Below are 22,251 nucleotides of genomic sequence, written 5' to 3'. Positions count from 1 at the left end.
ACCAGGAACAACATCTGTGTTTGTCCTGTAGAAAGGGATCCTTGCAGAAGGTGGGAGGCTGCGTGAGCTTTGCTGGGACTTTCCCAATTTTAAATCTGAAAGTCCTGAGCCCTGGGAACCCCCTGCATCACAGTTGGCCTAAATGACCTCTGAATTTTCTTTCAACTGAGAAAGATTCTAAGATGCAGGGCCTACCCTCCAACCCTGGGAGGTAGGAGGACGTTTATTTTCCCCACCTCCCAGTGGGCCTTCTCTCTTCCTCAGCTGCCTGGGCCTCCACTTCCTTCCCTTTCTACTTTCAAAATCTGCTCTCGTAACTATCAATTTATTTATGCATAAACAAAATGTATGTTAGCTCAAAAAGTTACTCTTCTAAGTGCTATGAACAGATACCAGATAGCAAAGCCGCAACATAAAATAATGCTTCTCAAGTGTTTTCAGGCGTCAGCATATCTCGGGACTCAGGGGACCCTTACTGAACCTCAATATGCTGGTAAGTTTAATTCCATCACACAAGGTAAGAATAAATATATGAGTATATTATACATCTCCAATTTAAAAAAATCATAGTAAGAGTGTGTATCCTTAAAAAAAACAAGCAGACAAGCTAAAAAAATCTATAACTTACTATTTCTCTTATTGCTAATTTACTACTTACTCATCTGTTTTATTGTTTACTAGGACTCTAGAAAACAAACAACAGCAATAGGCAAAGGTTTAATAAAAATGCATGGGAAAGAAACAACTTTGAGAAAACCATTCTCTTTTCTGCAAGTTAAGATTGCCATTTTAGGCTAGTTCACAAAACACTTGAGTTCCAAGAAATTATAGATGGAGAAAACTGAGGTAAGCAAATGAAATTTCAAATTCAGATATTACCCAGCAGTGGTGGGATTTGAATCATGATATAGTAGAAGCAACGTGAAATTCAGTAAATAAATATGTAGGTTTAGAAAAGTGTTCTCAAAACTTTGGCCAGCAGTGAAAAAAAATTTAAACTCACTCCCAAAGTACGCATATCTATTTGTTTATAAGTTAGTGTGTTCCATGATAGCAATATACTACATACACAATAAAAATAATGATACAGGCATTTCAAAGGTGACTTGAATATAAAAGTTTTAGCATTTCCCCCCCAAAACCCAACAGATTGTCTATGTCCTTCTGGACGGCCTGCACCCCACTTTAAGGATCAGTTCCTTGGAGAGCTTATACATTGACTGTTACTTCATTGTTGCCAAGTTGCCTTAAATCCCATAACAACATTGCTGCCTCTCGCAGCTAATACTAACATAAGTCTGGAGTAGATCTCGTTTTGCCGGCTCCTCTGAGCACCCTGAGCAGTACCACTCTCATCAAAGGCTCATCCCATCCCTGCACAGCCTCCTTGCGATGGCTTCAGTTCATCAGTATATAACTGCTAACGTCTCAACCTCTACGGTGGCTGTACATTTCTAGCAGTGCCCTCAGCCCATGGATAAGTCATTGGCTGTAAATAGACACGAGGAGGAAGGGAGATTTTAACTAACTCCACAAAAGTTTTATCTTTCTTTATCTCAGCTCACACTCAGCAGGCATTTTTTTTTCAATGTAACACTGTTATGATAATGGCAATTTACTTTGGCTTTAGAATTTTTATTTTATTCTTTGTTTAGATTCCAATTCTTTAAAAATGTAAGAAATTCTCCTTTTTATCTATATCTTTCCCTCTATTTTCTTGAACATATTAATCATAGTTCTTTTAAAGTCCATATCTGTTAACTTCAGTATCTGGATCACCTGTGGGTCTATTGCTATCGTTTATTTGGGGTTTTTTTCTTCCTCTCTTGGCTTTATTTCGATATGTGCATGAATTTTTTAATGGATGGTTAACATTGTTTATAAACAGAATTATAAAGGCTGCTCCAGATGACTTTATCGTCTACTAGAGAGGGTTTACCTTTGCCTCTGCTAGGCAGAGGGAGGGTGTGAAAAATGAGTTTTCACTTATCAAACTAGTGGCACTCAAGATACGAGATTGGCTAAAATATTTTAAAGATACACAGCCCAGGGTATCAAAAAGAAACAAAGCGGGGAGGATGCAAAAAGCATGATTCCTATATGGTTCTAGAACCTGCTGATAACTGGACCGTGTCTGGTTACCTCATGCCTTCTATATGGTTAACTGAATCCTGTTTCTTTCATGCAGTTTTTTCATGTATTAGTGGCCGAGCACCTAAGATTTCAGAAAGTGGAGATTGTATCCAGCTTACAGAACAAGTTATATAAACTCTTTTAGCATCTGTTTCTAATAAATGCTTGAACGCATGTCTGAATTTGGTCTGAGACTTACTCTCATTTTAAGACATTACCTGGTAGCTAGATGTTGAGGCCATAAGAGGAGAGGGGAGAAGACCTATAGGTTTGTATAACTATTCCCAGCCATTGATATCAACCAAAAAAAAGAAAGCCAGTGTTTGCACATGACCAAATTGGCTTTGGTCAGTTCACAACTTGAGCCCAAACAATCACAATAACATTTGGAAAATAAAGAAAATTAGATAAAAATAATGAAGAACCGTGACCCTATACACCTTCTGTTAGTTAACTTTTTAGTATATTTCCCTCTATCAGTTTTTCCATGCATAATTTTTACATTGTTTTTATCATTCTCTAAGTTCATTTCTACAGGCTGCTCTTATATACTAGTAGTAAAAGATTTTTCTGTGTCAGTATATATAGTCTTCAAAATCATCCCATTTAATCACTGCATGATATTTCATAAGACATAAAATTTTTATTTTTTTATTTTATTTTTTTAAGGAAGATTAGCCTTGAGCTAACATCTACTGCCAACCCTCCTCTTTTTGCTGAGGAAGACTGGCCCTGAGCTAACATCCATGCCCATCTCCCTCTACTTTATATGTGGGATGTCTACCACAGCATGGCTTGCCAAGTGGTGCCATGTCCGCACCTGGGATCAGAACCAGCAAACCCTGGAGCCGCCGAAGCGGAACGTGCTCACTTAACCGCTGTGCCACTGGGCTGGCCCCAAGACATAAAATTTTTAAAGCATTCCATGACTGTACTAATAATTTGCTATTTTAAGTAATTCCATAATGAATATCATTGCATTTATAACGTTTTATTTTTAAATTAGGGCTATCTGATTGGGATAGATATTCAGAAGTGGATTTGGTGGTCAAAGTCAAGGACATTTTCAAGTGCCTTGACATGTGCTGCCCAGTTGCTCAGAAAAGCAATTATTAAAAACTCCGCTCATCCTGATGTATAAAATCCTAAATAGCCACAACTTTAAGTTACAGCATGGTTTAAAATGCTTGTGCCACAGGCATTAGGAGTTTTGCCCTGTGATTCAGCTAAATCAGATCTGCAGCACATGTAATCCTGCTGGTTGGATAGTTGCCCAAATTTTGCTGTAAGTAAAATTTTCTTTTCCATTTGTTTACTCAAAGCCACGTAACGGACCTTCTAAGACAACAATGAAGAAATCTGACTGTGGACTTCATGAGAGGAAAAAGTTTCCATTCTAAGTTTCTCATAAACTATACTAGAAAATAATTTAATCCTCAGGGAACAGCAGTCATCTTCTATCAATCTATTAGAAAAATTCCGAAATATGCAAACTTGAATCACCCTACACTGCAGGCAACGCTGAACTCTGCGTCATCCAAATGACACATCTTCCCCTTGGAAATTACATTTTACTCTCAAGAGTCTTTATTCATCTGCTAGGAAAGAGTCAATGAAATTTCCCTCTGAGGAGCAAGCTTTCACAGAAACAAGTTTTACTGGTTCAACCGCCCCTTATCTGTATTAATTTTCTAGGGCTGCCGTAACAAATGACCACAAATTTGTGGGTTAAAACAACACAGATTTCCTCTCAGTTCCGGAGGGCAGACGTCTGAAATCAAGGTGTCAGTAGGGCTGTATTCCTTCCGAAATCTCCAGGAGAGAATCCTTCCTTGCCTGTTCCAGCTTCCGGTGGCTCTTGATTCCTTTGAATAGATCGATATTTTCAACTGGTATCATTTTCCTTCTGCCTGAAGAAAATCCTTTAACATTTCTCGTAGTGCAGGCTGGGTGGTGATGAGCTCCTTCAGCTTTTTATGCCTGAAAAAATTCTGATTTCACCTTCATTTTTGTAAGATGTTTATAATGGATATAGAATTAGAGGTTGACAGATTTTTCTTTCAGTATTTTAAAGATGTTTCTCCACTGACTTCTCACTTGCATTGTTTCCAATGAGAAATCTGATGTCATCTTCATCTTTGTTTTACCATATGAATGTTGTCTTTTCTCTTCGGCCAACTTCAAGATTTTCTCTTTATCACTGGTTTTGAGCAATTTGGTTATGATGTGACTGGGTGTAGTTTTCTTCATGTTTTCTGGGCTTGGGGTTCATTGAGATTCTTGGATCTATAGGTTTATGTATAGCTGTCATCAAATTTGGAAAATTTTTGACCATTATTTTCTCAAATATTATTGCTGTCTCCCACTTTCTCTTCTCTCCTTTGGCCACCTGAAGTTATCCCATAACTCACTGAGACTCTGGTCATTTTTTTTCACTTAAGTTTCATTTTTGGATATTTTCTATCGCTATGCCTTCAAATCCACTGCTCCCATCCAACGTATTTTTCATTCTGGACATTGTAGTTTTTCACCTCTGGAAGTTTGATTTGGCTCTTCCTTAGCTCTTCCCTGTCTTTCATTAGCCTTTTCAGCACGTGGAGTACAGTTAGAACAATTGTTTTAAAGTCCTTGTCTGCTCTTCCAACATAGGGCTCAATTTCAGGTCCGTTTTACTGACTGCTTTTCATTCTCATTATGGGTCACATTTTCCTGCTTCTTTGCATGCTTGGTAAATTTTTATTGGACACCAGACATTGTGAGTTTTACTTTATTGGATGCTGGATGTTTTTGTATTCTTGACCTTTGTTCTGGGGTACAGGTAAGCTACTTGAAAACAGTTTCATCCTTTCGGGTCTTGCTTTTAAGATTTGTTAAATGGGACCAGGCTGTGCTTGGTTGAGGGCTAATTATTTTCCACCACTGAGTAATCTCCCCGATGCTCTGTGAATTATGACATCTTCCAGTTTGGGCTGAGGGGCACGGGCGATAGTTAAGTCCTGTGTCCGCACCGGGTAATAGTTCCTCTAATCCTTAGTTTAGGCTGTCCTCTCCCCGGCACTGCGTGGTTTCCTCACACCTGCACCCCTCAGTACCCTGCCAGCCTTTGCGGAGGCCCCTCTGCAGATCTCGGGAGTTTTCTCGGCATAGCTCTCTCCTTTCCAGCATTCTTTCCTGTGAATTCTAGAAGTCTTGGTGTCCCCAGACTCTCAGCAATCTCTCCTCCGTTCAAGTGGTCTGTCAGGCTCTGCCTCGGTCTCCCTCCCATGCACTGTGGCCTCTCAAGGCAGTAGGCTGGGACAGTCGTAGGGCTCATTTCACTTGGTTCTCAACCCTGAAGGATCACTGTCCTTTATTGCCTTACATACAGCGTCTTGAAAATTCTCTCATGTTTCGTCCACTTTGTTGTTGTTTCAGGTGTGAGGGTAAATGGACTCACAGTCCATTAAGACGTCCCCCAAATTAATAAGGTTTATAACAGGATGAGGCTTTTAAGAGAAGTACAATTAAAGTATAAGGACTCAAAAAAGAGAGAAACTAGTTTTCAGAAGCTTTTTTTGGGAGGGGATAGCCCCTGGATCAGGCCTTAAAATGTGGGTGGAACGGGGACTTGTAGAAAGGACATACAAGTAGAAGGAAGAGAAATGAAAAGAAGCAATTCAGCAAAGGGGTAAGTATGGGTGAAAGTGAGCCTTACAGGATGGACAGTTTTGTGAAAAATCTTCCCAGGAATGATTCTATATATTTCATAACTTATAATAGGAAGTCTTCTTGTTCTATGCAGGAAATAGTCTAGTCTTACATTTCAAACAACAATCCTTTATGGACTGCTGGCTCTGCACGATGCAGTTACGCTGCCTTCTGCTCCATGGTGCTGGTTCATTCATCAGGGAGGATTTACTGAGTGCTGGTCAGTGTTCTAGGTGCTTGGGCTTCCTTGGCGAACAACACAAAGACGCCTGCCCTTGAGGAGCTTACATCCTAGGACAGGCGGGCACAGGAGCGCGGGAGGAAAGGGAGACAGCAAACAATCATCGTGATATAATTGGACTCTTTCCACACACTTTACTGTCTCCATGTCTTTCAGTCAGCTCCATAAGGTAAATTGTTTAACTTGCTGACTGACTTGTGTATCAGCCTGTTTCTTATAGATATTCATGGTGCCCTGAGGAGGTGGAAAGAGCAGCTTTTATGAGTACCTAATAAAAATAAACTGAACACTCGTAGGCCTATATTTAGAACTCAAAATAGCTTTATGTTATACTCAGATGAATAGGGCTTTCTGAGTGAACAAATAGGTGGTGCTAATTGGTAGGTATGCAATGGCTGGAAGAAGAGCATAGGTCCACCCTGAACCCTCCACGGCGCCGGCTTCTCAGTTGGAGGCTGCCCGACATTTGGTAAGGGGAGGCACGCTTAGGCATTTTGTTTCCGTCTCTTGAAGTTACAACTAGATGATAGAAAAAATGACCATGGCTACCAATGAAATGTGCTAAAAGGAGGCACCTACCTTTCACACGTTACGTGGCCACCTCCTTGTGACTGAGAATCTCAGGGCCACATTGCCCTTCTGGACATTATATCTCAGAGTGGGATATTCCTGGAGATCTGCAGGTTTTTAAAGACCTTCTTTTAAATGTTTTTTTTCATTTACATCATAATCGTGAAAAACTGATGGGCATGCATTCGGGGTGATCTGGACAGTGCCCCATATTGCACGATTCCTGGGGCAATGTCTGCACTGTGCTGATTCCTGCTCCAGAAGAGCTGTTCACAAAGACGGCACTGTGAAGGGCCTCTGGAGTGGTGCAATTCTGGGGTTCTGCATCCTGTTACCACCTTCAAACCATCTATTGCCACAGGTTTTAGTGCTGCATTTGCATTCGATTCATTCATTCGACAAATGATTACTGAGAACCCTCTATGGCGGCCCCATTTTAGGTGCTGCGGACTCAGGCTTGTTGTTGTTAAGATAATGTTCAGCCGAACCAGCCCTGATGGCCTAGTGGTTAAAGTTTGGAGTGCTCAGCTTTGGCGGCTCGGGTTCAGTTCCCCGGCACAGAACCACACCACTCGTCTGTCAGTAGCCAGGTGGTGGCAGCGGCTCACATAGAAGAACTAGAAGGACTTACAACTAGAGTATGCAGCCATGTACTGGGGCTTTGGGGAGGAAAATAAAAAAAAGAAGAAGAAAAAGAAAAAGAGAGGAAGACTGGCAACAGATGTTAGTTCAGGGTGAATCTTTCCCAGTAAAAAAAAAATAAAAGACTGTGTTCAGCTGATATAACGGAAAATCTAAATGATAGTGGTTTAATTGAACAAGGGGTTTCTTTTTCTCACATAACAAGAAGTTCAAAGTCTGGGGTTCACGAAGCTGTTGGAGGAAGTTATCCAAGTCCAGGTTCTGTCTGCCGTCTGCTCTGCTCTGCTTTTGGTACAGTGTGCAGCTTTTCTTCCCACGGCTGCAAGACGGCTCTGCATCTCTAGGAAACGGATCCACATTCCAGGGAGGAAGAAGGCCCGAGGGCAAAAGGCCAAAGAGAGTGAATCGCAAGAGTTTTTTCCTTTAAAGAGCATTTTCCTAAGCCCCAACCCGCTACTTCTGTTTACATAGCATCACTTGGCCACACCTGGCTGCAGAGGAAGCTGGGTAAATGTGTATTTTAACCAGGCATCTTGCCACCGCCAACATACTTTGGAGTCTGTTAGGAAAAACAGAAGGAAGAGAGGGAGGAAGGAAGGAGGGAAAGAAGGCGAAAAGAAAAGGGAGTAGGGAGGAATGGAAGAAGGAAGGAGGGGGAAGGAAGAAAGCATGTGAGTAGGCACGCAGAAGTATCTGTCAGAGTGGTGAAGAAGACAGATGAGATGTCTGCCCTCATGCAGCAGACACTCTATTAAAGGAGACAGTTGACAAACTTTTCTTTATTATCTTCAACGACTTAATTTCTATCACATCCAGATTAATTTCTAGTCACATCCAGATTAACTTGGTCTCATTCAGAATTTTCCCCCTTGGGTCTCATTACTGTTAATTCTAAACCCTGGGATTATGCTGTACTTCACCATTAAATGAGGAGATAGTAACTATCTTGCAGTTTCTGTCTGGTCTGTGCTGGCCTTGGCAGTATTGTGCAATTGTCTAATCCTCGTCTTTTGTTGTCAGCATCTACTCCACGCTGGCTGAGATGCCTGTGATCTCTAAATGCACAATCTAAGCTTCTTTCTTTTTGTCAGCTGCAAAGCTTGGAGCTGCAGCAGCCATTTTGTGACCATGAGAAGCCAAACAAACAAACAACAACAACAACAAAACACCACATGCTACAAATGGCAGAGTGAAAAGATAGAAAAAGACTGAGTCTTTGATGCCATCACTGAGTTGCTGAACTAACCCTAGAATCACCTACATCTGGACTTCTTAAATAAACGATAAATGTCTTTATGGTGTAAGCCAGGGTTCTGCAAATTTTTTCATTAAAGGATCAGGTAGAAAGTATTTTAGACTTTGTGGAACAAGAAGCAAAATAGATGGTATTTTGTCGGTATTTATACATGAAGAAAAAACAAATCTTCATAATTTTTTTTACTGACAAAATTCAAAATATAATAAGTGAGTACAATACAGGCCTACTAATGAGATGAATGGAATTCCTTTGGGGGGAAGTAGATAACATTTACTTAATTCGGGTTAGTCTTCCCTGTCATCCTGCTAGGTCTCATTGGCCCACAAAGCCTTCTCTTGTTTCTCTGAAACAGTGATCCCCTTTCCCTGGAACTCACGAGAATGTGTTGCCCACAACTCTCTTTTGCCACTTATACACTATCTTCATCACGTCAGATACCTTTTCACATGGGGATGCAAGTTAAGAGCACAGGCTCTGGATCAAGACTCCCCGGGTTTGAATTCCAGCTGAGCGACTATTAGCCATATGATCTTTCACTATTTACCTACCCCATCCAGAAGTTTCAGCTTTCTCAACTATAAAATGAGGAATAATACCTACTTGATAGTGTTGTTGCAACAATTAAGTGAACTAACAAGTGCAAAGATTTGAGGAGGGCATGGCTTCCTGGAAAGCATCTGATATATGTTATCTTTTGATTTTTTTCCAATCATTTAACAATGCAAAAACTCTTCTTAGGTTTCCTTCTGTACAAGGGCAGGCAATGGGCTGGATTTGGGCCAGGCGCCAGAGTTTGTGGACCCCTGGTTCAAGTGCTGTTTGTTAGGTGACTTGCTGCTGAGAAGATGACTGACTGTGCAACAGGAGGCGGTGGGGTGCAGGACCCTCCACATAGCACTCAACTCTCTTGTTTACAGTCTTCTCTATCTCTACCAGTGTGCCCTCGCCAGTATCCCCCTCCACATACACACACACACACACATACATGCACACACACACAGAATTTACAGGTCTTATTTGGCATCAAGGGCAGGAAGAAAACCTGGCTCAGTTACTATTCTTTCAATACATTTGCTATTGTGTTAGAATTCTCAGACCCAGGCTTTTTTGAATGTAAAATTCAAGACTTTGTTCTTGTTCCCAATTTCCTCTCTTTTCCCTTAGACAATTGTGGCTTCGCGTCTTCTGTTCTGAATAAGATTTGGGGAGGGAGGGATGAAGGAAGAGGAAGAAACAAAGCAATGAATACATCAAATATTATCCCACTCAATATTATAAACAAGCTAATGAGAGACCGTTAGCAGAGACAGGAATGGAATAAGCTCCTTGGCTAGTTAAGATCTCAGAGGTGGGCAGGGAAGACTACTTCAGACGGGTCATTTGAGAAGGACCTCTCTGAGGAGGTGTTACTTGATCTGAGACCTGAAGAAAAGAATATACAAGCCTTGTGAAGGGCGAAGCAGGGGAAGTGAGGGTGAGCGGAGAACCAAGAGAGAAGGAGCAGCACGTACAATGGCCTGGGGGAGAGAACACTCACTGCACTCCAGGAACAGAAAGGAGGCCTGTATGGCGGGCCAGGAGGGGAAGAAGAGAGCGGGACGATGTGAGACTGAGGCGGCAAGCAGGGGCCTTGTTAACAAGGGATGTTGGGGAAAGAACAAGATATGCATTATGAAAAGATCACTCCACTGTGGCTATATAGGAAACGGACTGGAGAGAAACAACAGTAGAAGCAGAAAACCAGTTAGATGGTTTCCACGGTCTAGGTGGTTTGTATTAGGGTGAGGACATTGGGAATAGAGATGGACTTACTTAAGACATATTTTGGAAGTAAAATTGACAGCACCTGTTGTCAACTGGATGCAAGGGTGAGAGAAAGGGAGGAACTGAGGAAAAGGCCAATGGCTCTGCCAACCCAGTGCAGCTCATTCCCATCTGGGGGCCTTTGCAGGAGCTGTTCCCTTGCTAGGAATACTCTTCCTGAGTTTTTTTACTCCTTCTTCCTTCTTATCTTAGTTTACATGGATCTCTTCAGAGAGGCCTTCCCCGTTTTGTTTTCTTTAAACACTTACCACTATCTGGCATTTTCTCGTTTGCTCCTTAGGGCCTCTCTCCTAGTGAGTGAGGACTTTTACCATCTAATTCACTGCTGCATCGCCAAGTACCTAGAACAATGTCTGGCACTGGGAGGAGTTGGAGAAAAGTTTGTTAAATGAATGAATTATCATTTTAAAAAACAATTTAACCGCAAAAGCAGGGATCTACAAAATTTTTTTTCTATAAAATATGTTGGAATATTACTCAGATCAGGGAACACTAGATTATAGGGGCCATGAACTCCTTTAAATTGTATGAAGTATGTGTACGTTGATAGAGCGAGCAAAAGAGAGAGAGAGAGGTATGGACGTGCAGATACACATGCATTTTTCTGAGAAGAGCGATCGTAGCTTTGTACAGATTTTCTTTTAAGATTTTATTTTTCCTTTTTTGCTGCCCAAAGCCCTCCACCCGTCCCCCCCCCCCCCCCCAATAGTTGTATATTCTTAGTTGTGTGTCCTTCTGGTTGTGGCATGTGGGATGCTGCCTCAGCACGCCCTGACTAGCGTTGCCGTGTCTGCACGCAGCATCTGAACCGGTGAAACCCTGGGCCGCCAAAGCAGAGCGCCTGAGCTTAACCCCTCGGCCACGGGCCAGCCCCTCTTCAGATTTTCAAATGAGTGCTTGACTTTAAAAGTAGTTAAGAAATGCTGTTCTCTTGGCTTGAATATACTTAAACTTTTCTACAAGCGTTAGTGGGCAATATTCTAATTTATTGCTAAACATTTCCACATCACAAGTGCCCTTTCCTCGGATGCTAACTGAAAAGTTTCTTTCCCAGAATCAGCAGTGTCCTTCCGCTGAGTAACAGCCAAGTCATGACAAGCCCAGGTGCTCCACGTGGTCAGACACAGCGCATGGTGGCCTCATTTCCGCCTTTCAACAGCTTCTGAAACTGCCCTTAGCCTGAAATGAGAACAGTGACACCTTCTGGTTCCTCTCAAGAACTGCTACCTACAGCCCTCGTGAAAATTTCAGAAACATCCCGCTCAAACGTATGCTCAGAAACACAAACTGCCTTCCTTTTCAAGCAGAATTTTGAAATGCTCAGTGAGACACATAGTGATAGTATTTCTGACCACAAAAGATGCCAAACATAAAATTAAAAGATAAAAAGATAAAAAGAGAGAAAAGTATTTGTAATTGCTACTAACGGTTTCTCATGTGGTCAAAAATGTTACGTTTTGGGAGGAGAAATCCGTCAATCTTTTCCTTTGTGACTTCTGGGTTTTGTTTGTTTTTCTAGGAAGGTTTTCTCTAACTTAATATTATTCGTTCCGAAAATGTTCACCATTTGGTTTGGCTAGATCTTTAGCCCATCAGGAATTATTATTTAATATCACGAATGGGATGGTGTTGGGGGTGGGGGTCCACCTTTCAGGACTAGGTTAAGTTGCAGGTGACAGGAAACAAAATAGCAGTGGCGTAAACAAGATAGAGGCTATTTCCCTCTCAGGTGAAAGTCCAGGTGGATGGTTCAAGCTGGCATGCTGTCCCATGTGAAGGACAGGTTTCATACACCATGTGTGCTGGGACCTGCTGGCCTAAGATGGTGGTATCCAAATTTCAGGCAGCAGGAAGAGGGAAACCAGAAGGCAGCACGGAGCTTTGGACTCCTAGGGAAGTTCCCAGAAGTCACCATACAACCCTTTTGCTTATTCAGTTAGGCAGAATTTAGTCACATAGCTCTAACGGAAGCTGGGAAATGGAGTCGTTATTCTGTGAGAGCAGAGAAGCAGCAATAAAGGGATATTGGGGGGCAACTAGCAATTTCTGCCACAGATTATCCCTTCCACCTATGCGAATGCATCCTCCTTACCACACAGAGGGGTATGTTCACCCCTCCCGAAGGGAGACACCCTCAAATACTTATCCGCTTACCACAGTCAGCTCAAGTCTGAGACATCTGGGTGAGTATGCAGTTATCTTCATCACCACAAATTTACCTCCTTGTTGCCCAGCAAATCACAAATTAAAGATGTTATCTGCTCCAATACACTCATTATAAAATGGAAGTATAGGAAAAGAATAATCACAACACAAAAATGGAACATGGGAATCACATATCAGCATTGCTTATCAAACACCACTCCGCAGGGATTTCAAGGTCTCTCCCCTCTGGCTGTAGATGAGCTCCTTGGTTAGCTTATGGGGCAGTCCCTGACTGCTCTTCGGTAAGAACCCTTGTCCACTCTTCCCAGGAAGTTTCTTCCTTCTCCATTATTCTTCTGGGCCACAAATGGGGCTGTACAGCCTTCAAAGCTCACTGCAGTTGATTAGGGTGATCACACACAGCAGTTCGTTAGCACAGTACCTGTCACCTCTTATCAATGTAATTATTAAAGCTCCCTTTCTTTCTCAAAAGGACTCTGGTTTGGGTAATAAACTACATAATCACTGCATTCTTGAATTCAGTTCACAAGGAAATGAATCCTGCCAACCACATGGGCTTGGAAGAGGACCCCAAGTCTCAGATCAGATTACAACCCCAGACCATCGTCTTGATTTCAGACAGGGGAGACCCTGAATAGAGCACTCAGCTCACGTGGACTTCTGACCCATAGAAACTGTGACATAAAACTTGCAGTTTTTAATGCTAACTTTGTGATAGTTTGTTACACAATAGAAAACTTCTGAGACAATGGGCTTGGGTAGGACAGCAATACCCGTCTCAACTCTGCCTTCCACTGTACGTCCCGAGGATGTTCACTTAGGATCTGCAATCTATAAATTACAAGTGACAGAATGAATGATCCTGACAGTCAGGTTCAGTGGACTTAGGAACATTTTCGATCCATAATTAGTACACAGCAATCGTCCCCATATTTGATATCGCCAGAAATTCGACTTGGCTCTCCTTAAGCACCTCAGACAGGGGAACGATTCAGTAGAGCGGATAACCCCTTCCTTACAACTTTCACCTCAGCTTGTAGATTAGCTACGTTCAGCCTCAGGGCACAGGTCACCGTTCTGAATCTTCCCTGCCATCTTTCCTATTATTAAAGCCATGTCATTCTACTTTCCAAGGTGTGTAAGCTAGAATTTCAATATTTTGTCATGGCCTAACAAAGGTCACCAGCTTTGAGCCTGCAACATCTTTGCCCTACTGAATTCTTTTAGCCAGTGGAGCATACTCCCTTCCTCTAGGGTTATTTTTTAAAAAGATTTTATTTCTCCTTTTTCTCCACAAAGCCACCCGGTACCAAGTTGTGCATTTTCAGTTGTGGGACCTTCTACTTGTGGCATGTGGGATGCCGCCTCAGCATGGCTTGATGAGTGGTGCCATGTTCGCACCCAGGGTTCAAACGGGTGAAACCCTGGGACGCTGAAATGGAGCTTGTGAACCCAACCACTTGGCTACGGGGCCGGCCCCTAGGGGGTTATCTGTTGTCACAAGGATTAGGAGGTGTCACTGGCATTTGGTGCCTGGGGTCAGAGCTGATAAATACACCCGAGTGCAGTTTGCACATTGTACTGTATTCATATGTTGATGTACGCTGCCTTTAGCCAATGCTACATTTTAGGTTTTGTTACTTGTAGGACACCACTTCTAGTACCAAATTCTGTGCAGGATGAGAGGCAGAAGTAAGTGATTTTTTAAAAATGCCCTGAACAGCAGTGGCTTAAACAAGATGCAAGTTTATTTCTCAACAAAAGTCCAACGAGGCAGTCCAAGACTGGCAAGGCTCTCCATGATGTCCGGGACTCAGGCTTCATAGAATCTGCTGCTCCACTTTCTACTGGACTCATTTATCGGGTTGTGGGTGCTCATTAGACATTAGCAAAATTAACCATTTGTCAAATAAGTTGCAAGTACGTTTTCTCCTCTGAGTGGTTTGTCTTTTGACTTAGGTTAGAGCATTTTAAGCCATGTAGACAATCTTTATTTTTATGAAATCAAATATATTAATTTTTATTGTATGGACTCTGAGGGTTTTGTCTTAGAAAGGTCTTCTAATACTCCATCATTCTAAAATTATTTAAAAACTGTTATTTCTTTAAAAACGTTTGAGAATTTATAACATTAGATCTTGGATCCAATTTTAACTTGGTGTAAGGTGTGGGGTGTGGATCCAATTTTTTTTCCCAGCTGGCTGCTCTATTGTCCCATTACCATTCACAGAGTAATTAATCTTTACCCTACTCAGCTGAGATGATGCCTTTAAAATCAGGACTGCGTATAAAATTTTACAAAATGCTTTACCAAGAGGATGATGTGTTTCTCTCCTTTAATATGCTAATGTAGTGAGCTACGCGACTAGGTGTGCTCACAAGGAACCACCACTGCATTCCAGAGATAAACCCTACTTGGTCATACCGGAGTATGCTTTGGTTAACACCGTACTAAGGAATTGTGCTTAACTTTACAGAGTTCCATCGATAGTTTTCCTTTCTGCTGCTTTTCTTATTTAAGGTTATGCCAGGCTCATAAAATAGATTTCCATCTTTTTCTGCCATCTAAAATAATTTCTACAACATAGAAATGATCTGTATATGAAAAGTTTGATAAAATTCACTATAAAACAATATGGGTCTAATGGCTTTTTAAAGAAGTATTAATAAATGCCCTATTCAATTTTTCCTACGATCATGACCTTTGCCATTTTACGACCTTCACTTGAGTCGATTTTTGTACATATTTCCTTTTATAGAGTTCCAAATGTCGACATAAGTTGTATAGTATTTTAAGTTACAAAATACATGAGACACTAAAAAAATTGAGAATGTTGTAATGAACACTTGAACACTTGTATGCCTAAGACCCAGGTTAAGAAACAAGTTTTCAGATACAACCAAATCCTTCCATACTGTTCCCCAACCCCATTCCCTGGTTCCTCCCACACACACACTATCCTGAATTTTCTACTCCCTTGCACGTTTTATACCTTAGCTGTACAGAAAACAAGAAAATACGTTTTAGAGGTTTTTAAACTTACACTCAAAATTGTACTTACCTTTCTGCAACTTGTTTTTTTTCTCTCCACATTTATAGCATGTTGCTATGTGAAGCTCCAGCTCATGAGTTTTTAAAAGCTGTAAACTATCCCAGTGTTAACAAACCACAGCATCTGCTTGATTCTCGGTCGCTGGACGTTTAGACTGGCTTAAGATTTTGCAAATACAAGTCTCTGGCATTTCCTTTTTATTTCTCTTTCTCCCTCGTAAAGCCCCAAAATAAGGGGGAAATGAGTGCACACAAGCAGGATTATCTTCTCCTTTTTAAAAAAAATTTTGGTTTTTCCTCATTTGAGATACTTTCAGTGTCCTGGAACACTGGTCTCCTCTATTTTCCTGTGCATTCTAAAAGAACAGACATCTTCCCTAAGTGTCTAATTTATTCCTAAGAGATCTGTAGCTCCTTGGTGTTTCTCTTTAGCATTCCTTTGGGAAAAAGAGGCCGGCCCTGATTTTCAAGTAGAAGTCTGGAAGAGACCTGCATCAGTGTTCAGAATCTGCTAAGTTGACAAGTTTGCAGCACAAAACTTAAGCCAAAGGCGGCGTCAAAGATTTTTACTGTTTAGTTAATAAGACTTTTAGGGGGATCCTTTTAATAAGAACACCTTGGATTTTTATTTGGTTTAAGAGCTGGGCTTTACAAACTTCCCCAAGAAACCATCTTCTAAGACATACCAACCAACTTTTCCCCTAAGAGTCTTCTATTAATCAGAGCTTTAATTTCATGTCGTGAGGATTCATTATCAGAATGACTGGCTGATTTGACATCTGTGATATGTATGCTCTCTGAACAGTTTGCATGAAAAGATGTTAGCTTTCCAAGAGTCACACTACAAAAGAATGAAAATTCATAGTTTTTAACACTATATGTTAAAACTGGCACAATTTTCTTAGATTATACCAAAACTGGGGATAAAAATGTTTTAGTATTTTATAACCATATTCTAGTTTTATAAGAACACTTATTTCTAATTTTACCCTCTGTGTTGATTTCATTTTGTACTATGATGTGTAAAAAAAAAAAAACTTAGATTTAGTTTTCAACTAGATAACGCCATTCAACCCATGACATATCAGAGGGAGCTAAACCTGTTATCTGTATTTTGATACTTCACTGAGACAGAACAGGATTTATTGCCTACCAGTACATGCATATTTACAAAAAACAGCAGTGTGCCGAAATACACTTTAAATTCATCCTTTCCAGGGAGCCTTTCTTGGCTTGGCATCCCTTTAAAAGCCACCTAAGTTAGGCAGGAAGTTTATCTTGTAAATAGTCTTAAGTATTTTATATGTGTTATCCATACCAAACCTTCCTAAACAGGTTTAAGGTGTACCAAGATAGTAATCCCCTCAACGCTTATGGGTCAGTGGGCCAGCAGCCTCATCCGTTTCTCCCAGAATGCCTTAGAAATATCATTTCCCATATACACTATGAAGTGAAAAATCCTGGAAAACTGCTATAGTCTCATGACTATTTTGTAGACTCCTTTAACAAACAGTTTTTTATATTTTCCTGACTCCACAATGCCTAGAATAGTCCTCTGAACACAGTGTGATTAATCTTGAAGGACTTGACGTTAATTTCTAATACCAAGTAGACCTTAAAGTTTAACTGGTTATTTTAATTTTACTTGGTGAATATTTGCATATTTTCTAATACCTAGCACTACCAGCCAATCCTACAATAAAGCTTTGGTGTAATACTCAGAATGCCCAATTTGAAGATTCCTATACAGACAGTCTTGCCTTTCAAAAGTTTTCAGTTTCAAGACTGAAAATACTACAATTCAGGAATACCAAGTACACTGTGATTCTGCTTCTAAATAATCTACTGTAGAGGAGTGAACAGAATACACAGGCTTCTCGGGATATTTCCTAACATGAATGCATTACAGAACACCTGTGTTAACTGCTGGCCAAATGTTTTTATATTTTATACCCACTAGCCGGCAAAGGCACAATCTGGTTCTCAGTATGGAAGATATTTTCAAAGGATCTTGTATTATTTCAAAGCTTCGGGTGTGATTAAAAGTGAAAAACGACTTGAACCACAGAAAGGGACACCCAAATCCTACAGAATTACCTATAGTCCTTAATTACTTTCCTAAGAATTTTACTTTTCAAGAATGTTTGTAGTGAACCAGAACATCCAGGACACCTCTTTTTAATGCTCCTGTTCCCATTTTAGTTTCCAAAATCCCCAAAGAGGAAAAGCCTCACGAATGTCTGTATCGCATATTTATCTAACTCATACACATGTGTATGTGTAATAATTGTATATCCAGGAGCCGGCTCCGTGGCCAAGTGGTTAAGTTTGCGCGCTCTGCTGCGGTGGCCCAGGGTTTGGATCCTGGGCGCGGACAAGGCACTACTCGTCAGGCCACATTGAGGCAGCGTCCCATGAGCCACAACTAGAAGGACCTGCAACTAAGATATACAAGCATGTAGAGGGGGGCGGGGAGGAGGGAAGTTGGGGAGATAAAGAAGAAAAAAAAAAGACTGGCAACAGTTGTTAGCTCAGGTGCCAATCTTTAAAAAAAAAAATAATTGTATATCCAGGTATAGTCTGGAAAAACAGCACTCTTGTCAGAATACTTACTTCTACTGTAATTCTTGATTTCAATATCCACAGCAACTCCAGGCTTCATGATTGCTTGAACTCCTCTCCTCTCCTACCTCAGCCAGTCACTCCCTTGGTCAAACTTGTCATTACTAATAAGTATAATTCCTAAAGATTTCAATTTTAAGTATGTCACTCTAACCACCACTTTCTACATTTTCAGGTCATTCCTTCCAGTACCCCAACTCTAAACCCACCTATAATCCACTGACTGTGCCACATTTTCACTATCCCTCCCCTCCACTCCTATCCTCACCCCTGCTTACCTAGTTTAAGTCCCAAAGACTATCACTACAACCTTGCCCCCTCTTCATGTGGTCAGTCAGATCCTCTTGGCAAAACCACAACCTTGGTTAAACTCAATTTATCTACTCCATGCCTGCACCCAGGCAGCTTTACATGGCTGAAGAAAGAGAAATAGCCATACTCACTGGTCTCACTTTAAATTCACTATCACTAACTCTGAGTACCCTTCATTTTGCCTGGCTATCAAACTATGTTTCCCAGGTCCATTCACTCTCCCATTCATCTAGCCCAGAGCTGTCCTCTACCTTCTATCTCCAGTATCAAACTGCTACTTGATATTTTCTCTTGAAATCTAAAACTGACTCCGGACCAGTCCTCCCCTTTACCCTGAATCTTCCCCAATTTCTTAACTCCAAGATGTCCTTTACATTTCTCTTTATCTCACATTCCACAACCCATTTTTTAGCAAATCTTGTTGATTTTACCTTTAACATATATACACAACACACCACCTCTATGGCCTACAGTTAAGATCTCAGGCCAAGCCAGCATTCTCTCTCAAGCAGATTACTGCAGTAGCCTCCTAATTGTTCTCCCTAATCTTGCCCTTGCCTCCACCGGTCAGCCTATTCAACGCAGTAGACGTTAAGACTCCTATTAAAACCACCTCTCTGAGCTTTAGACTGTTGCCATTCTTCTTCCACTTAACAAAATGCTATTCTTAGACCGTAAAAGACTAGTCTATTGCACAACCATCATTTCAAACCGTGTTCTCAATTATTTTGATAAATATTACCTTTCACATGCACATCACCTTAAAAACAATTTATAAGTATTTTCAAGAAAGCATTCTAGGCCATAAAACAGAGCCAAAGTAATTGACCTTCGGGGGTACAAACCCAGATAGCCCAACTGATACAAGTGAGCTAATCAATTAAAGATCCAACTAGTACTTAGTTCAGAATCATCATACTTTTGAAAATGTCTTTTTAAAAAGGGAATAGATAATTAACATTGCCAATTCATTTTCTTTAGTAATCCCAATACGGCAAAATTTGTATTTTAAAACTAGAGAAAACCATTTAACCAAAAATGTCTTAATTTTATATTATATTCTCAATGCTTTCAAAGGCCAACAGTGGTTTTTAAAAAGAAATTAAACAACATGCTTTCATAGAGAGGGTTTTTAAAATCTATACAATTCAAGCTAATGAAATATTTTATTGTACATGATAAAAGTGGTGTTTTTAAAAAAACATTTCCAGGCCCAGACATCTGCAGGAGTCTGTGAGGAAAGGATTCCACTGGAGTATAATAAGCAATACTCGATTGAATGAAACCATAAATTTACCCCACTCCCTACAGTAAATACTAACGTTCACCACAGGCTTGAAATTCCTGTAGCATCAGTAAATGTCTTTTTTAAAATATTACAAACATGCTTACGATGCACAGGCAGATGGAAAAATTTAGACTGTAACTGCACACCATATGTACTCCCAGCTTTTCTAATTTACAACTAGTTAAGAATCACAATATCCAAAGAAAGTATTTTAAAATAGTATATGACTCACTGGTAAGTGATTTTCTACTCAAATAAATAGGAAATTTTTCATTTTAATATCACATTGAATTTCAGTACTTTTCAATCCAAGAAAAAAAAATAAACTGAGACATGGTCATGAGTTCAGGATTATATATATTACAATTTGCCTTGTTATAATACATTTGTGGCTTTATGATAAAAATAACTCAGGGACATACGGAATTCAAGCTAATTTGCGTAACTGTCACAAGAAAAAAAGCATTAAATGCATTTCTGAAATAAGTATTTTCATTTAATTTCAGAATCTCAAAACAGCATTAGACCTTGGCCTTGTTTAAAAAAAGTTTAGTTAAACACTAAGCTAGCTAAATAACCTTCTTGAAAGGTTTAAACACAATTCATATAGAAAATGCTCTCCCTCTAATCTCAATTACATAAATGGAGGAGGTGAGGGGGAAAAGGTAGACAATTTCTTTAGCAGCATATATGGCTAAATCCATCAACCACCTTAAACTAGAATGTCCATTATTGACCCCATTAAAAAGAACTGGGCGAATATCAAAAGTTACCCACTTCATAAACCAAAAAACAATTTTAGGGTTATGATAAGTAAAATATTTTTGAAACGCTTCAAAAACTTTTAACGCTATTAACGTTAAACTAGAGGAATCATCTCTTCATTGTAAGAAAGAAAGGAATAACAGAAAGTAGAAGACATTTAAACTAAACTGATTTTCAATCCTCTTTGAACAAAAGAAATGAAAAATAATGGTTGATTAGCTAAGCTTTGTGCTCTAACCAAACTAATTAATTACAGTGATTTTTTTTTTAAACGGCAACAGCCCATCTGACTGGGTAGCTTGACAGTTCTGAATACTTTTGCAATGATTATTTTTTAAAACGCAAAGACACTAAAATGATCCGGTCATGCAATGTTCATCTTATGCATTCTGCATCTCTTTGCCAATCTTGTAGCTAAGGATCTTGTTCCAATCAATCTTAGTGCGTGTAACTGGCAACTGTCGACGTAAGGCTTTGAAAGTAGTGTCCGACATTGTCTGATAATTCTCACTGATGGCAGTCTATAAAAAACAGTAGTTATAAGTTTAAAGACATAAAAGGAACAGAACAACTTGTAAAACACATAGATGTTTTAGGAAAAACATTTTAAGCATCCTGTTTCAATGCTTTCAAAAAGTCAAACAAAAGCCTATTTTAAAAGCTGTTTAAAAGCAGCTAAAAGAAAAGGCTTATAATCATTTTGAACAATTAATGAAATGAAATTGTAAATCAGATTTAATATTTGTACGTCCTCATTCGGGATCTATTTTAATTTCACTCAGAACAATCGTATAAATTCCTATTTGCAAGGAGTGGAAATGTGTCCAATCCACAAATGAAATGCTTACATTCAAGGGTATAGTTTAGAAGCTGATAAATAATGTAAAAAGTAGAGTACAAAATAAAATACAATCTGAGCAGATAATATATCATCCAAATGCTTTGGGAAACATCTCCTAAATTAAAGTTTCCAATCAGAAACAAAATAACCATTTAAAATCTTTGCATATTTTGACCAATACTCAGAAATTACAGTTGGCTAAAACTAAAATTTTGCTACATTTTCACAACTTTGCCCTGGAATTAAAAACACACGCAAAAGACTATATTTTATCATAGTGAAACAATGAAAAAATTCAGGCTTATGACTGCATTAAGATTTCAGTGCCATTATTTTTAAGTAAATATAGATTATATAATATTTTTGAAAATCATACCTGGTATTCATTTTCTGCAGCTTCTACAATCTTTATAAATTCTTTTGCTGTTTGCACCTCATTCTGAATGAAGAACAAAACCAAAAGTAAATAAAGTAGTAATTTAAAACTACACCACTATTATTTTTAAATAGGTATGTCAATGTGTGTATGGTTAATTATTTGTTATAATTTAATAAATAAAACAGTTGGAAATTATGACAAACAGGAAATACTGTAAGATCAATTATTCTAAATCCAAGGGGAACTAGGCAAAAATATTTTAAAAGTCTACAGAATGAGCCTGGTCTAAGTGTTTCACTGGCTAAGGAAAGTGAAATCCTAATAGTACACACCGATGAAAAATTCAATTGTAACACAACACACATTCCAGTAGATAATCCTTACAGATAAGAAGTTAGTCATAGATTTCTAATTAATGATTGTATCTAAATATTGTTAAATATTTACTGAACAATATTTATCACCATAACG

The 22,251-nt window shown here is 39.6% G+C and overlaps 1 protein-coding gene across 1 annotated transcript in view; it reads right to left on the bottom strand.

Moving 5' to 3' along the window:
- Window positions 1–19,654: 19,654 nt before the first annotated feature.
- Window positions 19,655–22,251, bottom strand: part of CAPZA2 (capping actin protein of muscle Z-line subunit alpha 2) — a 58,101-nt gene continuing 55,504 nt past the window's right edge. The window contains exons 9-10 of the mRNA XM_008537009.2: window positions 21,778–21,840; window positions 19,655–21,081 (exon numbers count right to left, since the gene is read on the bottom strand). Coding sequence (XP_008535231.1) covers window positions 20,941–21,081; window positions 21,778–21,840 — 204 coding nt within the window. The 3' untranslated portion in view covers window positions 19,655–20,940. The remainder of the gene's footprint in view (window positions 21,082–21,777; window positions 21,841–22,251) is intronic.

This window comes from Equus przewalskii, chromosome 4 (assembly GCF_037783145.1).
Source record: "Equus przewalskii isolate Varuska chromosome 4, EquPr2, whole genome shotgun sequence".
In the NCBI taxonomy this organism is placed as follows: Eukaryota; Metazoa; Chordata; class Mammalia; order Perissodactyla; family Equidae; genus Equus; species Equus przewalskii.
The sequence above is the reverse complement of the archived record's forward strand: the minus strand, read 5'-3'. Positions and strand labels throughout refer to the sequence as shown.